This window comes from Cornus florida, unplaced genomic scaffold (assembly GCF_030987335.1).
Source record: "Cornus florida cultivar Cherokee Brave unplaced genomic scaffold, ASM3098733v1 CherokeeBrave_3.0.0_Hap2_Chr02, whole genome shotgun sequence".
NCBI lineage: Eukaryota > Viridiplantae > Streptophyta > Magnoliopsida > Cornales > Cornaceae > Cornus > Cornus florida.
In genome coordinates, this window is record NW_026775572.1 from 13,616,570 (window position 1) to 13,631,710 (window position 15,141).

Sequence of the window (15,141 nt, forward strand, 5' to 3'; positions counted from 1 at the left end):
AAAAACAGTTCCGTTGCCCCAATCTCTGAATTCCACAAACCTATTTTGATTCCCAAGGTTTCGCACCCCACTTCTATGTCTAACTTCCGCCCTATCACTCTTTGTAATGTGGCTTATAAAATTTTTTCTAAAGTGATAGTTAACCGTTTGAAACCTTTGCTCCCTTTGCTAATTACTGAAACCTAGAATGCCTTTGTACCGAACCGTCTTATCCATGATAACATTTGTAATGTCTGGAATTTAAAAGGCAAAAGAAAAAGATAAAAGATTAGAAAAAAAAAAAAAAAAAAAATTGTTTGGGGCCCACAAGTTTAAGTGGTCATAAGACCACACTTTTTTTTTTTTTCCTTTTTTTTGTTCTCTGTCTTCTGTCTCGCAGCTCTCTGCCGCTTGCCTTTCTTTTTTCTTTTCTTTTTTTCTTCTACACAATTAAGCTTAATTTCTCCCTCATTTTTTGGCGGATTTAAGTGCCGTTTGAGGCAAAACGAAGCCCATGACGAGCTCTACGCATCCATACTAACAATTTCAATTTTGGTGCTCATTTGTGCATTCGAGTTTAGAGACCCAATTTCAAGGGTTTTGTTCAATTTAGAGGTAGGGGCTCTTAATCCATGTTTTTCTTGCTCCATTGTGAATTATATCTCTCTTGTTGTGACGAGCATATTTAATTTGGAAATTAATTGTTTCAATAATTATATAAATGATGTTTAGGAAAATTCATGATTATGAATATGAGTAGAAAAGCATGCTTAGAGGTTGTCTTGTTGTGTTTAATGTTTTGATAATTCATTTGCAGATGTTGAACATGATGTATGCTTAATTTTGTGGTGTAAAATTTTGTGTTGTCTTGTTGTGTTTAATGTATTGATAATTCATTTAGAGATGTTAAATATGATGTATGCTTAATTATGTGGTGTAAAATTCTAAATGCCATAATATTGAAAGCATGGGATATATATACATGTACATACCATTGGGTTTGCATGAAATGGGAGAATTTGCTTGAAACAAAAAGGGAAATTTTGGGAAAAGAGTTTTTACGAAATGATTTTATGAAAACCTGGTCGCCGCGGGGGTACCAAAGGGCCGGAGTGTTAATATGGCCTAGAGGGGACTAGGGAGTCGCCCTAGCGTGGTTGAGCTAGCTGGGCCCCATAATGACGCCGCAGGGTTACCAAAGGTCAGGGACACTAGCCAATCCTCCTCTCGTGTCGCTGCGGGGTCACCAAAGGGCAGGTTATATTAACAGTTTGAAAGAGATGGATTTTAAATGTGAAAACGGGAAGCGACATCGGCATGCATTCGCATTTCATGGCATTGCATTGTTTGTACTTGAGTTTGATTGGAATGTTGTATTATCCCGATATTGTATGATCCCCATTCCTATTGATCTATTCTTTGTATTGATTCACAAGGACACAAGATGCGTGTCTTAAGTGCTACCTATTGAGCTTTATGCTCACCTTATTATTTAATAATTTTTTTCAGGAAACGGGAAAGAAGTGGCGGATGACTTTCCACCACAGGCCTAATTTGGATTAGAAGATTTCTTTTTGCTATTTTTGTATTAAATCCCATATTTTTGTAAAATCTTAGTTTGTTATATTTGGTATAGAGATTCGTGAACTCTTGTTATTGTAACTATATTTTGGGACTGTAATTATGATAATTTGGATTAAACGGTATGTAGATGTTCCCCATGAGATGAGCCACGTTGAGGTATAATGAACGGATGAATGGGATGCTGGAGTATATTTTTTTTGTTTTGTATATTGGGACAGGTTGTTGAAGGACCACTTTTAGGGGAGGTCATGCCGAAATTTTTGTATAAATGGTTTTAGTTTAGGGTCGTTACAACATTCTTCTTGCACACGACTTTCTCCACGTTCTGAAGTCCAAAAGGAGTGGAAACCTTTGTTTTTTGGCCCTCAAATTGGATATGGCGAAGGCCTATGACAGGGTTAGTTGGGCTTTTCTGGGCAAGTTTTTACGGTGTTTGGGTTTTGCTTCGAGTTGGGTAAATTTGATTATGGAATGCATTTGTTCTGCGCCATATTCCGTTTTGATTAATGGTGAACGGGGTGCGGATTTCTTTCCTTCGAGATGGCTCAAACATGGAGACCCATTATCGACATTTCTCTTTCTCTTTTGTACCGAGGGTCTCTCCCTCTTATTTAATTCATTCGGTCGGCGTGCTTAGTGTTTGGGTCTAAAGGTAGGGTGTGGTTGTCCTTTGATTTCGCATCCCTTGTTTGTAGATGACGCTCTCATGTTTTGTCGGGCAAGAGATGTTGAGGTGTTTCGGATCAAATCTATTCTAGATCGTTATACAGCCTTAACGGGCCAACTGGTTAATTTTGATAAATCCAGCTTATTTTTTTCTCCAAATACTTCAGTTTCACAGAAGGAGGTATGTCGGCGGTTGTTGGGTATTCATAATGTGGACTGGCCAAATAAGTATCTGGGCTTGCCTTCTTTTTGGGGTCGATCCAAGACAGTTGCTCTTAACTTTTTGTCGGAAAAAGTTTCTGCAAAGGCTAGTTGTTTAAAGGGTTCTCTGTTGTCTAAAGCTGGTAAGGAGGTACTTCTGAAATCTATTCTTTTGACTATTCCAGTGTTCTCTATGCAGTGTTATCGGCTTCCCAAAAAGAATTGCCAAGTCTTGTCCAGCCAGCTTTTGAATTTTTGGTGGGGTGGGGTGGAGCGATCGCATAAAATTAAATGGATTTGTTAGGCTGATATGTGTTTATCCAAGGATGGGGGAGGTCTGGGCTTTCGGGATGTTGAAGCCTTCAATATGGCACTTTTAGCTAAGGTTGCTTAACGCATGGATGTAGGCGATGAGTCTATATTGTACAAATCCTTCAAGCCCAAATATTTTAAAAATTGCAGCTTTGTGGAATCGTCGTCTCTGTCTCATGCTTCGTGGGTCTGGAAGAGCATTTTCTCTGTTTTCAAGAGTTGATCCGGAAAGGGTTGAAATGGGGTATTGGGGATGGAGCGAAGATGAAATGCTGGTCTGACAACTGGTTATCGGACTCTCTTAACCATGCTGTTTCTTCTCAGCCTCACGGAGCGAGCTTTTCCTTGGTGGCTGACTTAATATCCTCTTCCCTTCACTGTTGAAATGTGGAGTTAGTGGACCGGTTTTTCAACCAACGGGATCGTGATCTTATTTTAAATATCCCTCTGAGTTTGTTTCGGCGTGAAGATCATAAGGTTTGGGGCACCTCTCTTAATGGTCGTTTTTCTGTCAAAAGTGCTTACCATATTGCTTGCTCTCTCCTCCATAAAGTGCCCTCCTCTCTTTCGGAGACAAGTTCCAGTTTTGATGCCGTTTCTGATTTGATGTGGCGAAACGTGTGGAAGATTAAGGCCCATCAGAAAATCACTCTCTTTATTTGGCAAAGCATGCATGACAGAATTCTGGTCCAGTCCCAACTTGGGATTCGTGGGGTTCCTTCTTCTCCAGATTATCCTTTTTGTGATTCGGAAGTGGAAACTATTGATCACCTGCTATGCACTTGTGCCTTCGCTCAGTTGGTTTGGAAATTATGTCCGCTCCGGATCGTTTTTTCTTCTCCAGCTCCTACCATGTGGAAAAAACGATGGTTTGATTTGTGTGATCGTTGGTCGCAGTTGGGGGCTTTTGATGATTGTACGAGTTTGGCGACGTTTGTGTGTTGGTCTATATGGAAGTGCCGCAACGATCTTGTTTTTAATAGGAAACGTTGGAATCCTTTTGATGTTGCTCAGAAAGCGTTTACGGACTTTCAGGAATTTCAGGAGGTGTCTCGGCAAAATAATCTTCTATCATTGCCCTTTTGTCCAGTCTGGCTCTTTCCAGCTGTGTGGTCGGCCCCAGCCTTGGAGTGTTTCAAACTGAACTTTGATGCAGCTTTCAACTCTTCTCATCAAACTTGTGGAGGTGGAGTAATTCTTCAAAACCATTTGGGTCGGCCTGTCAAAGTTGCCACTTTTTTCCTTTCTCATTCTAGTCTTTCTTTGGCTGAAACTTTGGTGTTAAGGGAATCGCTCTTGCTTCTAAATCGTTGGGGCTACAAGGATGTCGTGGTTGAAGGGGATTACAAGCCTGTTATGCAGTTACAAGTGACAGTTGAAGGTCAGGTGGTGTTTTTCCTGATATTTGTTCCCTTCTCTCCCTTTGTCTAGGTCCTTCTTGTTTGGATTCCTCTTGGAGGAAATGGTGTCGCTCATTTTTTGAGCAGAAAGGCTCTTGCAGCCAAGTGTGGTGATTTGGAGTGGAGCATATGGCACCCGTGGTTGTTAAATGCTCTTCTCCCTATTTATTCTTCTTCCACTTCTATGGCTTAATTTGTTTGTTGGCGAAAAAAAAAAAAAAATTACAAATTTCAAATTTGTCGAGGGTATTCACATAAATACACATTACAAGTTTTTTTTTTTTTTTTGGGTCGTGATAAAAAAATGCTCGAACCCTTTACTTTTGATTATCCAAAACATAAGGGAGGTTAATGCAATAAATTCAAACTTAAGTGTAATTTACCATTTAATTTATCTCTAGGGTAATTTTGAAGAGTTCAGGGAGAGAATAGTCATTTGACGCCCCCAATAAATAACAGAGGCACACGCTTATACCCAAAACCCTAGTCCCTCCCGCCTCCGCTACTCACAGTTGCTTTCAAGCTTCACATTTTTCTCTGGTCTGTTAGGTTTGGTGAGGAATGAGACCTCCGAGAGGCCGTGGAGGTGGTGGATTCAGGGGCGGCAGAGATGGCGGACGCGGCAGAGATGGTGGCCGTGGCGGTTTTAGGGGCGGTCGGTTCGGTGGAGGTGGCCGTGGTGGTTTTCGTGACGAAGGCCCTCCGTCCGAAGTTGTAGGTCTGTTCTTTTTTTATCTCTCAATGCGTTCGTACATGTGTTGACGCATATGAATATTTTTTTATATATAAATGTATGTATATATCGTTTATTTATTTTGTTTTTCATGTAAGCTTTGTTTTTTTTATGCAGAAGTTTCGACATTTCTTCATGCTTGCGAGGGTGATGCAGTGACGAAGCTCACCAATGAGAAAATACCCTACTTTAATGCCCCTATTTATCTGCATAACAAAACCCAGATTGGCAAAGTTGATGAAATTTTTGGTCCCATCAATGAATCTGTGAGTCTTCTTAACTTGTCATGTCTTGACCAAATTTGGGTCTTTACCTCCTTTGTAATATATATGTATGTGTGTGTGTGTGTGGAAGTTTATGTTTAATTTCTGAGTGATTACCTTTTTTTTTTGTGGTTATTTTGTAGTTGTTTTCAGTTAAGATGATGGAAGGCATAATAGCAACATCATATTCCTCGGGTGATAAATTCTACATTGACCCGGCTAAACTTCTGCCGCTGGCAAGATTTCTTCCACAGCCGAAGTATGTTTGTTTTTACTTACTATTTAGATACTAAAAATAATTTGTGCTTTTTTTTTACTTACTATTTAGATACTAAAAGAATTTGTGTTTTTCTTATTATGAATCAGTTATTGCTATGCTCTTATAATGTTCAAATGCATCTTAAAATGTAACTAGCTTGGAAATCCTGAAAATGACTTGGGGTTATTTTGTTTTATTTTTGAAATTGTCACTTGCACCCGTTTGCTAAATGTGTGTGTGTGGAGGGTGAGAGAGACGAATGCGCACATGCATAAACAAACCCGTGGGGTAGAGTTGTGCCAATGCACTTAATTTATATAATATCAATAAATAACATTTTTTGTGCATATTCTCATAATTATTCACTTTTGTGTGTGTATGTGTGTGTGTATATTATCCTATAAGTATGTTGATGCAAAATGCTTATATTCACATTGGTATACATATTAGGGCTGAAAACAAATCGCGCTGAAGAATGCTTGAGACTGTCCAGACTTTGCTTGTTTATTTTGTGGGCTTAGCTCTAGATTGGCTATGGTTTAATGACGAGTTCAAAAAAATGAGCATGATCTTGATTCTCGACTCAAGTGTGCTCACTATATAGCAAATGAAACATATTGCATATTGTTTTACAATTTTTGTAGTCCTAGTTTATAGATGTCCTTTTAATGCCTTTTTTGTTTTTTGGTTTTTTTTTTTTTTTTTTTTGGGTGAAATGGTAATTTATTTTAAAGATTCAACCAAATGGCTTTCTTCCACCTCCACTCTACCGTGTAGTTTATGCAGATACGATTTTTTATTTTTTTAGGTATTGTTTGCTGTTAAAGAATTGATTTGTGAATTCTTTAAATTGGAGTTGGTTACTGTTCTTTGGTTCAGATGTAGTTCATTTGGAATTCTTCCTTGATCACACATCATTTTACATCAATTGAATGTTTCATTATTTTTTGCAGGGGATCATCACAAGCTTTCTCTAGAGGTGGAGGAAGAGGAGGTGGCAGAGGCGGTGGACGTGGGGGTGGTGGCTTTCGCGGAAGGGGTGCTCCTAGGGGTAGAGGTGGCCCTCGAGGCGGAGGCGGTGGCCGTGGTGGTGGTTTTAGGGGCAGAGGGAGATATTAGAATATGACATTTTGTGTCTTATTTAGCACTCCTCTCTTTTGGAGTTGTCATTTCCAGATACATTGTGTAATTTTAAGGGTTCTGATATTGACTTTTGATCGTTAATGGCATGAGTTTTTTTAATCTGGCACGATGATATTGAGTGTACTAATTATAAGTATCTAAGGTGAAGAGGCATGCAAGTAATGGGGTCTCTTTGTTGATATTTAGCATGCTTCCTATCCTGTGCAGCTGTGCTGGCTTCTTAATGCCTGTTTGGGCCTTGATGATGTAGTTTGATGGATGTGTTTGGTTTTAGAATTTATTCTTAGCCTTGTTTGGATACAAAATTAGTGTTTTTCGGTTGGTGTCACAACTCACGAGTTTAAATTGTCATTTTTTTCGTTACTTATTTTATTGATAAAAAATTCACAGAATAATCGCATGGGCAATCCAAGTGATAAATCCTCCATTTTTTTTTTTTTAAAAAAAAAAACAAAGTTATATACAAAATCTTAAAAGGAGAGTTTCTATGTTTTTCTCATATTTTTGGGAGGATTTTAAAAAAGGAACTCGTGCACATTTTTTTGTTCTGCGGGGTATTATTATTGGACGCATGTGATTGGTAAAACGCAATTAAATCAAAATAGAGTGCAACAATTTATTTTGAGCCTCGAAATACTTTTGTTAGTCTCCATCAATCGAGATCGTAATATGATTAAATTGAAAATGTATCAAAATATATTAAGACTTGTAATAATATTGCAGTTTAATAATGCAATAATTTCATGTCCTTATGATTTGTTGACTCAAATGAATAAGTATGTAGCATTATTTATAAATTCAAGTTTTTGAATAAATGAACAAGCGTTTATCCGTTACAATAATATCGGAGTCAAATCAAGTCGTTAATTCGATGTCACACCAAGTGTCCAAATAAACTCATTCGGGTAAGTAGAATAATCCAACCGCAACGAAAACATCTTGAGTTCAAATAAAAAAAATATGTCACACCAAGTGTCCAAATAAACTCATTCGGGTAAGTAGAATAATCCAATCGCAACGAAAACATCTTGAGTTCAAATAAAAAAAATGTTACAACGAATATTTGTTTAAATTAGCACGGAAGGTGAAATGAATATGAATATCATGCTACTTCAAAATCCTCTACCAGACTAGCCGTAATCCGCTTCGATTTGATTAACCTAAGGTCACGGTCGATCACGATCACATTAGGATAACATTGTACGTAATCATCACCCACCAAAACACAACATTTAGAAAAAGTCCCACCTCTCACAGCTCAACACGTTTGTTTCCTAAATTGACTTTCATATAAACATAACAACTGTTAGAGTAGTAGGTGGCACAACTATTGACTTTGTAGTTAAAAAAAACCCACTATTCACCAATAACGCGTCTTCTATATTCACGTACACCCTTAAAAAAAGCCATGCCCTTGTTACACCACCTTCTGTCTTTCGCATTCTTTGTAAATAATGCCCATACCTATCATGAAACAAAACATAAAGAGGAAAATTTCTTATTACAAGTCCTAAATTCCTCCGATTGCCTGAAAATCAACCAAAGAATTCTTTTCCTTTCTCTTCAAGATAACCATACCTATCCTGAAAGGAAAATTTCTGATTACAAGTTCTAAATTCCTCCAATTGCCGGAAAATCGACCTGGGAATTCTTTTCCCTTGTCTGCAAGATATGTGTCCTTTGAGATTCATCTTGGTGTTCATCTCCGCAGTTCTTGCAGGGTATTTTGCATGGAGAACGGTTCGTTCTTCCGAGGAAAATGGAGTTTTGGTTTCAGAGGATTCCAAAGGGGAGAAGAAATCTTTGAAAGACAAACAAGGGTTCAACATGAAAAGGGTATATCACTGTGATTACTGTGTGTTTTTCTTCTGAGTTACTGTGTGTTTTTTTTCTTTTTCTTGCTTTGATTTCTTTTCTTTTATCTCTGACATTGTTTTAAATTCCAGATAATTCAAAACGGCTTCTGGGTATTTGTGGATATGGCCAGCGGGAGGTACTTGTGGAGAAATCTGAGGGAGATGAAGAAAGATGAGATCAAGAGCTGATAGATTTGACAATGGAAGAGACGGGATATTGTTTTATGTAAGAAATAAATGTATCAATTAACACTAGGTGGTATTTTCTCTTCTTTCAAAACAAAAGTTGGAGGTCAATGTGAGAGTTCTTTGACAGGCCAAAGAAAAAATACATTGTAGATTTTTTTTCTTTTTTTTGCTGGTTTTCTCTTTCAAATATGCGTACTCCGTTTGCTTGATTGAAACAATGCAAAATAGTAGTGAAATTTTTATGCCACTCTACAAATTTAATGTGTTGCTTTCACAGGATTCCACACGGGAAGGAAAATTAGTCCTACTTATCTTTCAAAGAAGAAAGTCGAGATTTCAATTCCCCAAATCAAGTGGAAATAATGTTTTCAGAATTTAAAGGAGATCAGGAATCCTATAACTTTTTCCATTCTACTTTTGGAACTAATAATATAGCAATGGAAAAGAAAAATTATAGTTCAGTGGAGGTATGGAATGCCTATTGTGGATGAAAAGAAATTAAGCCAGAAAACTTATAACAAGACAAGAAACACTGTAGATTTATTAAAGCAACATCTGTACAAACATCATTTAAGAAGGGAAATACATTTCATTACAGAAGATGCAGCAGCAATAGATTTAGTTTAAATCGACTTGCAGCTTAATAGACATGTACAAAAGGGTAAGAAGTGCACCTTGTGGAAGTGGGGCATACCTTGCAAGGTTTGATCCAACCCACATGGCTACAACCACCAGAGCAACTACACTACTGCTGGTTTTGCCACAAACCCAACTTGCAAATGAGAGGCACAAAGTAAGTAAAATGCCCCCCCTCCCACCCAAAACCCATGCTACCAGATAACCCACCTTATATCCAGCATCCAACTTACGATCAAGCAAAGCCATTAGGCTACTAAACGTGAGAGACAGTCGAGCTCCAATGGTTTGCATTAGGAACAGAGAGACGAAGGCAGATTTAAGCACGTCGCTGAAGGAGCCTCTTTCTTCATCTAGGATTTCTTCTTCAGACTCCTCATCTGTTTCGTTGTCAGAGAAAGAATTCTCCCCTCGGGCATTATATCGTTCCCACTGTCTTTCACGTTGCATTCTCTGTCTCAAATCAGCCCACCTATAAATCCTTATGCCATCATCAAATTCAGGGTTGTATTCCCAATTTCCTCTCCGTGGCCTATCAGTATCCTCTTGAAATTTGAGGGCCCGATCATACTGATTTCTTCTTGTTTCGTTAGATAATATCTGTCAATGGAAAAAGAAGAAAAGATAGGTTTTGTCACTGAATTTCACATACATTAGTCAAAGTTAAGAGTTTTCAAGTATTATTTTGTTTAATATGTAAAAGCAATCCATTGAAGGTGCCAAAGGGGCACAGTACATGTAAACAAATTTTTGACCAATCTCCCAGTAATGTTGGAGGGGATGTTGGTTATTATTTATTAATGCTTTCAATATATTTTCTCAAATATTTATAATAAAAGATCAAGCAGAAATCATCAGTTGAAACTTAAATTTTTAGTAACATTTCTTCACACATATTGGCTAGCTAAATGAGATTTGAGTCTCAAAATCCAGTCAAAATCTAGCATGCCAAAACCTGATCATCTTCCTCCGCAGTACTTCCTCCGAAAATTCCGGGCAAAACCAAAATCATCAATGCGCCTTCTCTTGCATTCCAGTTTGGGTCCATTGTTCAATCACCCCTTGGCGTTTCAAACAGAAGAGAGGAGTTTATTTCATAGACATGTTCCAAATCCCACATTGGAAGTGTACTTGGGTGGTCCCAGATCTTAAGTGGGTGTGGCAAAGCCAAGTCATGTTGGATAATCCATCCTATGAAAGTGGTATCAGCTAGCCCAAAGGTACATGATTCGGGAAATAGTTGCACAGGTCCCACGCACGACATTTGGAACCCCCTTGCAAAAACACAAGGGCTTAGGCAGTGGACCCGGCCCTGCGACACTTAACTATGTTGCAAGTGTAACAAATAACCTTATATACCTTGATGAGCTAACTTGATTAAACACTAGATTCAAATTTCCTAGGATTTGTGTGGGGATTCAAGCCAAGAGGAAAATCCCAAAAGGTTTCAAGCTGAGATTTTTCAAGATCTCCCATGGAATCCTCAAAAAATGCAAAATCTTCAAGGCAAATGGGCATTCCACCACCCCAAAAAGTCCTTGTAAGCATCAATGGCAGGTCAAAGGGAGGAGTCCTAAGGGCTATTCATGATGAATGGCAAAAAGTGCCCAAGAGGAAGGGCAAAGAAATTATAGTTGCAAATGGGGCATAATACTCAAGCAAGCCTTGAGGGTTGGCATTCCTCCTCAATCTCTACGCTACCAGTTACCAGTATTGAGGAATGTACTAAAAGGAGGAAAACAAAAAGGAAATTGGAAGAGAATTCTTTTTTTTTTTATAAGTTAAATTGGAAGAGAATTCTTAGGATTAAGGATACTCATGAAAAAGAAATAGCAATCTGATCTTGTAAGCCCAAGAATCATGTCTCAAACAAACAAGGAGGCCTCCAAATCCTTTGAAACCAGAGTGCGGGAAGGGTAATGATAATCTTTTTTAACTTCTACGTGCTGAAGCTAGCTTTTAAGCTCGTCTTGCTATTGTCTGTACTACTCTTGGATACCCATTCCTCTGGCATTCTGAGAGATCGTTCAGATTGTTGTGTTTGTTGCTTTAGGCATATGTGACCTATCCTGTCGGGTTGTGAGAATTCGCTCTCGTTGTTGTCTACAAGCGTGCTTTTGAGCTTTATTGTATATCATGTTTTCAGTTAATAAAATTTAAACTTCCATATTGGGAAAAAATAAAATAAATTAAAAATATATATATAAATATGCATATAACATATCACTCTCAAAGAATTTAGCAATGAACTTGTCGTAAATGTCAGGTCTGAGAAGTCATTGAATATCATTTCATTGGCTGGATTGGCAACAAACACAATCATTTACCCGGAATGATTACGGGTAAATCAGGGGTTGCATGAGTTTACATTACAATACTCCATTGACAATTAAACCAATAGGTCTGGTTCACAATCAGATATGAAAGAATAGAAGGAACCCAATTTCATAGTTCAAATTAAATCAGGGTACAATTAAATAAGATTAGCATATAAGTTCTAACCATCTAACTTGCTTTTTCTTCTTCCATAATATTCACAAAATTTTCAATAATTTAAAAAGTTTGATTAAATTAAAGTAACTGAAAACAATTAGAATAATTTAATTATGCACATTAATTATACAAATTAAAAAAGAATTCTAACGGCAGGGTCTTGGAAAGGGAGATCTCGAGACAAAACTAACCTTCATATTTCACACAGTGGTTGTTCTAAGGCTCAAACTCGCACCAGTGGCACTCGTCTCAGTGTAACAGTATCAGGAGTAATCAGGTAAGGCTTGACAGGAATTGATTTTGTCAACTTTTTCCAATCACTAGCTAACCACTAAAAATGACAAGCATGTTTTGAACCATTTTTGTCGTATTATAATATTTAAAATTGTCTTTTATGTATGCTATGACACAAAGATGTTTAACTTGCTATACTAGAATTTATATGGGTTCTAAGTCAAATTGAAAAGAAAGCACCGTCAATTATGAAGAACATATCAATAACTAATAACCAATAATGCAACTACAAGTCATAAACCATAAAAAAGAAAGAGTCATATATTTTATAACTCATTCATTTATGACTTTAGTCACTTCACCATAAAAAATAAATAAAAATAAACCATAAAAAAGAAAGAGTCATATATTTTATAACTCATTCATTTATGAGTTTAGTCACTTCACCATAAAAAATAAATAAAGAATAAAAAAATCGTGTGCAGGTTCTTGATGATTCTAATAATATCATAAAATTAATATCATTTTTTATAAAAAAAAATATGCTATGCTAAAGAGAAAATAAATAAATTCCAAAAAAAAGCCTCAAATGACAAATCGGATGGCTTAATCTAAAAAAATAACTCTCAGATCTTGTTACTCTAACATCTAATTAATAGATCCAGCCTCCAATACAAGTTTTAGAGCGTCACAAGAGAGCGGAGAAAAGAGAAGTTAAAAGAGGGAATACGAACAACTGTTGCAGCAATAACCTTAACCCCCCACACAAAAAATAATAAATAATTATTATTATAACAACAAATAAATAATTTTTGCAAGAATTATGTAATGCCATCTATTAATCGGATGTGATAGAGTCAAAAGGCTTCGAGACTATTAAGTAACAACCAGTATCTTAATCTATGATTGAACCATACACTACCATGTCTTTCCTTACTATCTCGATCCATACTCAAGTTGACCTTAAGTCCACTGTGGTCTTCTCAACAACTTGAGGGAGCTTTTTGAAATATTTCATACTGTATTAAAAGCAGCTATCAGTGTGCCAAAAACAAAGAAGAATAGAAATGCTCACATCATATGCAAGACGGATGCTCTTGAACACCTCATCAGCTTGTGAAACCTTGCTAACATCTGGATGATACTGCAATAGTGAAATAGAAGACACAAATTTAAATAACAACCATTTCATTGACAGTGAAAGGTCATAAAATCAACCTCACTGAGACTTCACATAATCAAATTTCCAATAAAAAAAAAACATAAATCAATAGCGGCACATAAATTTCTCATGAGTCGTCGTTAGCTAAAATTGGACAAAGTGGTGCTAAGAGCATGGCAAGGCAGAGACCTATAGCATTCCATCTAAACTGTTCCTATAGATGTCACTGTTGCCATACCCTAACAGAAGATAGAGGTCCCCAAAAAATGGTAAATAAGAAATGTGAATAAATGCAGTACAATAATTACAATACAATCAGCACAATTGGCAAACATGTCAAATTTAGCTCACTGAGCAATGGTGAAAAGTTTAATTGCCAAAAGCTTTGCCACATGCATCTTGGCTAAAGATTCCACATGTCCCTTGTTGCGCACCATCCAAGCCACATGAAACAAAATTCTAGCATGTGAACTCTTACCCTCAAAGTCTTAGTATAAACGTCCATGATTTTCCCAATCACTAAATTGCAAAACCACAACCACAGTTGGATCACTAGATCCCTATAACAAACAAAAGATCTTTTCACCCGAGTTAATTTTCATCTTTGTATACAATGCTCCACAAACTGAAGCCCCACGCCTTTCACTCTTCTAATGGAGTTTTACATAGCCTGCTTGCATGACAAATATGGGTGTTTAATGCCTACCACTATAATTACAAACCATTGAGAATAGGATATATGAATATCCTTCATTGAATAACTTTTATATACGTTCATGTTTGAGTGCATTTGTGATTATAACAATAGTGAAAATAAAAAATTAATAAACTTTTATCATAGACAGCACCCTAGAATTCAATGTAAAATTCATACAAGTATTATTATATAATTAGAATAAAAAAATGCAATATTTATCATGTTTAGCAAGTTATTGAAATTGTGTGGCTCTTGCCTATCATGGATCAATCACATCAGTGTACAATTAACAGGCTAAGGCAAAATTTATCCTTTGTAGATTGCAAGGCCTTTGCTTTTCCCTTGAATTCTCGGGAAATTAATAAAATTAAATTAAATTAAAAAAAACAAATACAGCAGTAACATGCTTTACCGATCCCAAAATCTCCATCATCATAACCAAAATTCACATAAATTATACATACTCGGCAACACACACAAACATATATACGCATATAGATATAATACCTTGAGAGCGAGAAGACGATAGGCCTTTTTGATATCTGCTGGGGAAGCATCCGGTGAGACGCCGAGGACGGCGTAGTAGTTCTGATCGCCGTTGATGGTGGCGGATGCGGTAACTGGGGCCCACAAACGACGATGGGTACTAGGGCTACGGCTGTGGGGCCAGATACACGGGCCAATGAAGAGGCTCCGATTGGCGGCGGCGGCGGGAGTGATCTTTCCACCGCCGTCGATGGAGGTTGGTCCCAGTAAGAGGTATGCCTGCATTTTTGTGCTCTTCAGGCATTCATGTCCACTCCTCTGTGTCGTGGTTTTTCAATCTCACTGCTGGAAATGGAAGTGAGGTCGCATAGGTTTCCATGAGGACGCACATGACATTTGTCATGTGGTCCCGGAATCGGATATCTCCGTTGCTTTCTGTCTCATGTGGTCCCGGAATCGGATCTCTCCGTTGCTTTCTGTCTCATGTTTTCTTTTTATTCGATCGGATGGTTCATAAAACTCCACATTTTTAAAAATCTTAAATCAGTTAATGTGAAGTGTGTTGTGACTGTTGTCGTGTTGATCAAAAAAATCCTTCTGTTCTTCAAAAAAAATTAAAAATTTCTTGTTTAAGAACTGAACTTTTTAAAAGTGTATTTTTTAATATTTTGTATTAACATGCTAGAAAATAAATTTTCAAATATGGTAGGTCTTATTTTAAATTTTAATTATTTTTATAACATAAAAGTAAGGTGGGATTAATTAAGAATATAAAAATAATAATAATACATTAGATTTTAAATTGAAATAATTATTTTGAAACAGTTAAAATGAAAGAGAAACAATTT

At 37.0% G+C, this 15,141-nt stretch overlaps 4 protein-coding genes across 4 annotated transcripts; 3 read left to right on the forward strand and 1 right to left on the reverse strand.

The window, feature by feature from the left end:
• Nucleotides 1–1,939: 1,939 nt before the first annotated feature.
• Nucleotides 1,940–4,335, forward strand: LOC132295667 (uncharacterized). Its single transcript, XM_059793969.1, has 6 exons — nucleotides 1,940–2,159; nucleotides 2,259–2,573; nucleotides 2,630–2,688; nucleotides 2,838–3,017; nucleotides 3,136–4,128; nucleotides 4,174–4,335. Exons 1-6 carry the CDS (start codon nucleotides 1,940–1,942, stop codon nucleotides 4,333–4,335), a joined length of 1,929 nt encoding a protein of 642 aa, XP_059649952.1.
• Nucleotides 4,336–4,635: 300 nt separating this feature from the next.
• LOC132285507 (putative H/ACA ribonucleoprotein complex subunit 1-like protein 1) lies at nucleotides 4,636–6,702 on the forward strand. The gene is made up of 4 exons (XM_059787701.1): nucleotides 4,636–4,860; nucleotides 4,993–5,141; nucleotides 5,282–5,397; nucleotides 6,351–6,702. The coding sequence occupies exons 1-4, from the start codon at nucleotides 4,704–4,706 to the stop codon at nucleotides 6,514–6,516; spliced, it is 588 nt and encodes a 195-aa protein (XP_059643684.1). The 5' UTR covers nucleotides 4,636–4,703; the 3' UTR covers nucleotides 6,517–6,702.
• A 1,232-nt stretch (nucleotides 6,703–7,934) lies between these two features.
• Nucleotides 7,935–8,841, forward strand: LOC132293739 (uncharacterized). Its single transcript, XM_059791339.1, has 2 exons — nucleotides 7,935–8,376; nucleotides 8,487–8,841. Exons 1-2 carry the CDS (start codon nucleotides 8,212–8,214, stop codon nucleotides 8,583–8,585), a joined length of 264 nt encoding a protein of 87 aa, XP_059647322.1. The 5' UTR covers nucleotides 7,935–8,211; the 3' UTR covers nucleotides 8,586–8,841.
• Nucleotides 8,842–9,097: 256 nt separating this feature from the next.
• On the reverse strand, nucleotides 9,098–14,659 carry LOC132293738 (uncharacterized). The gene is made up of 3 exons (XM_059791338.1): nucleotides 14,315–14,659; nucleotides 13,024–13,092; nucleotides 9,098–9,821 (listed from the first exon to the last, which is right to left on the reverse strand). The coding sequence occupies exons 1-3, from the start codon at nucleotides 14,576–14,578 to the stop codon at nucleotides 9,204–9,206; spliced, it is 951 nt and encodes a 316-aa protein (XP_059647321.1). The 5' UTR covers nucleotides 14,579–14,659; the 3' UTR covers nucleotides 9,098–9,203.
• Nucleotides 14,660–15,141: the final 482 nt, after the last annotated feature.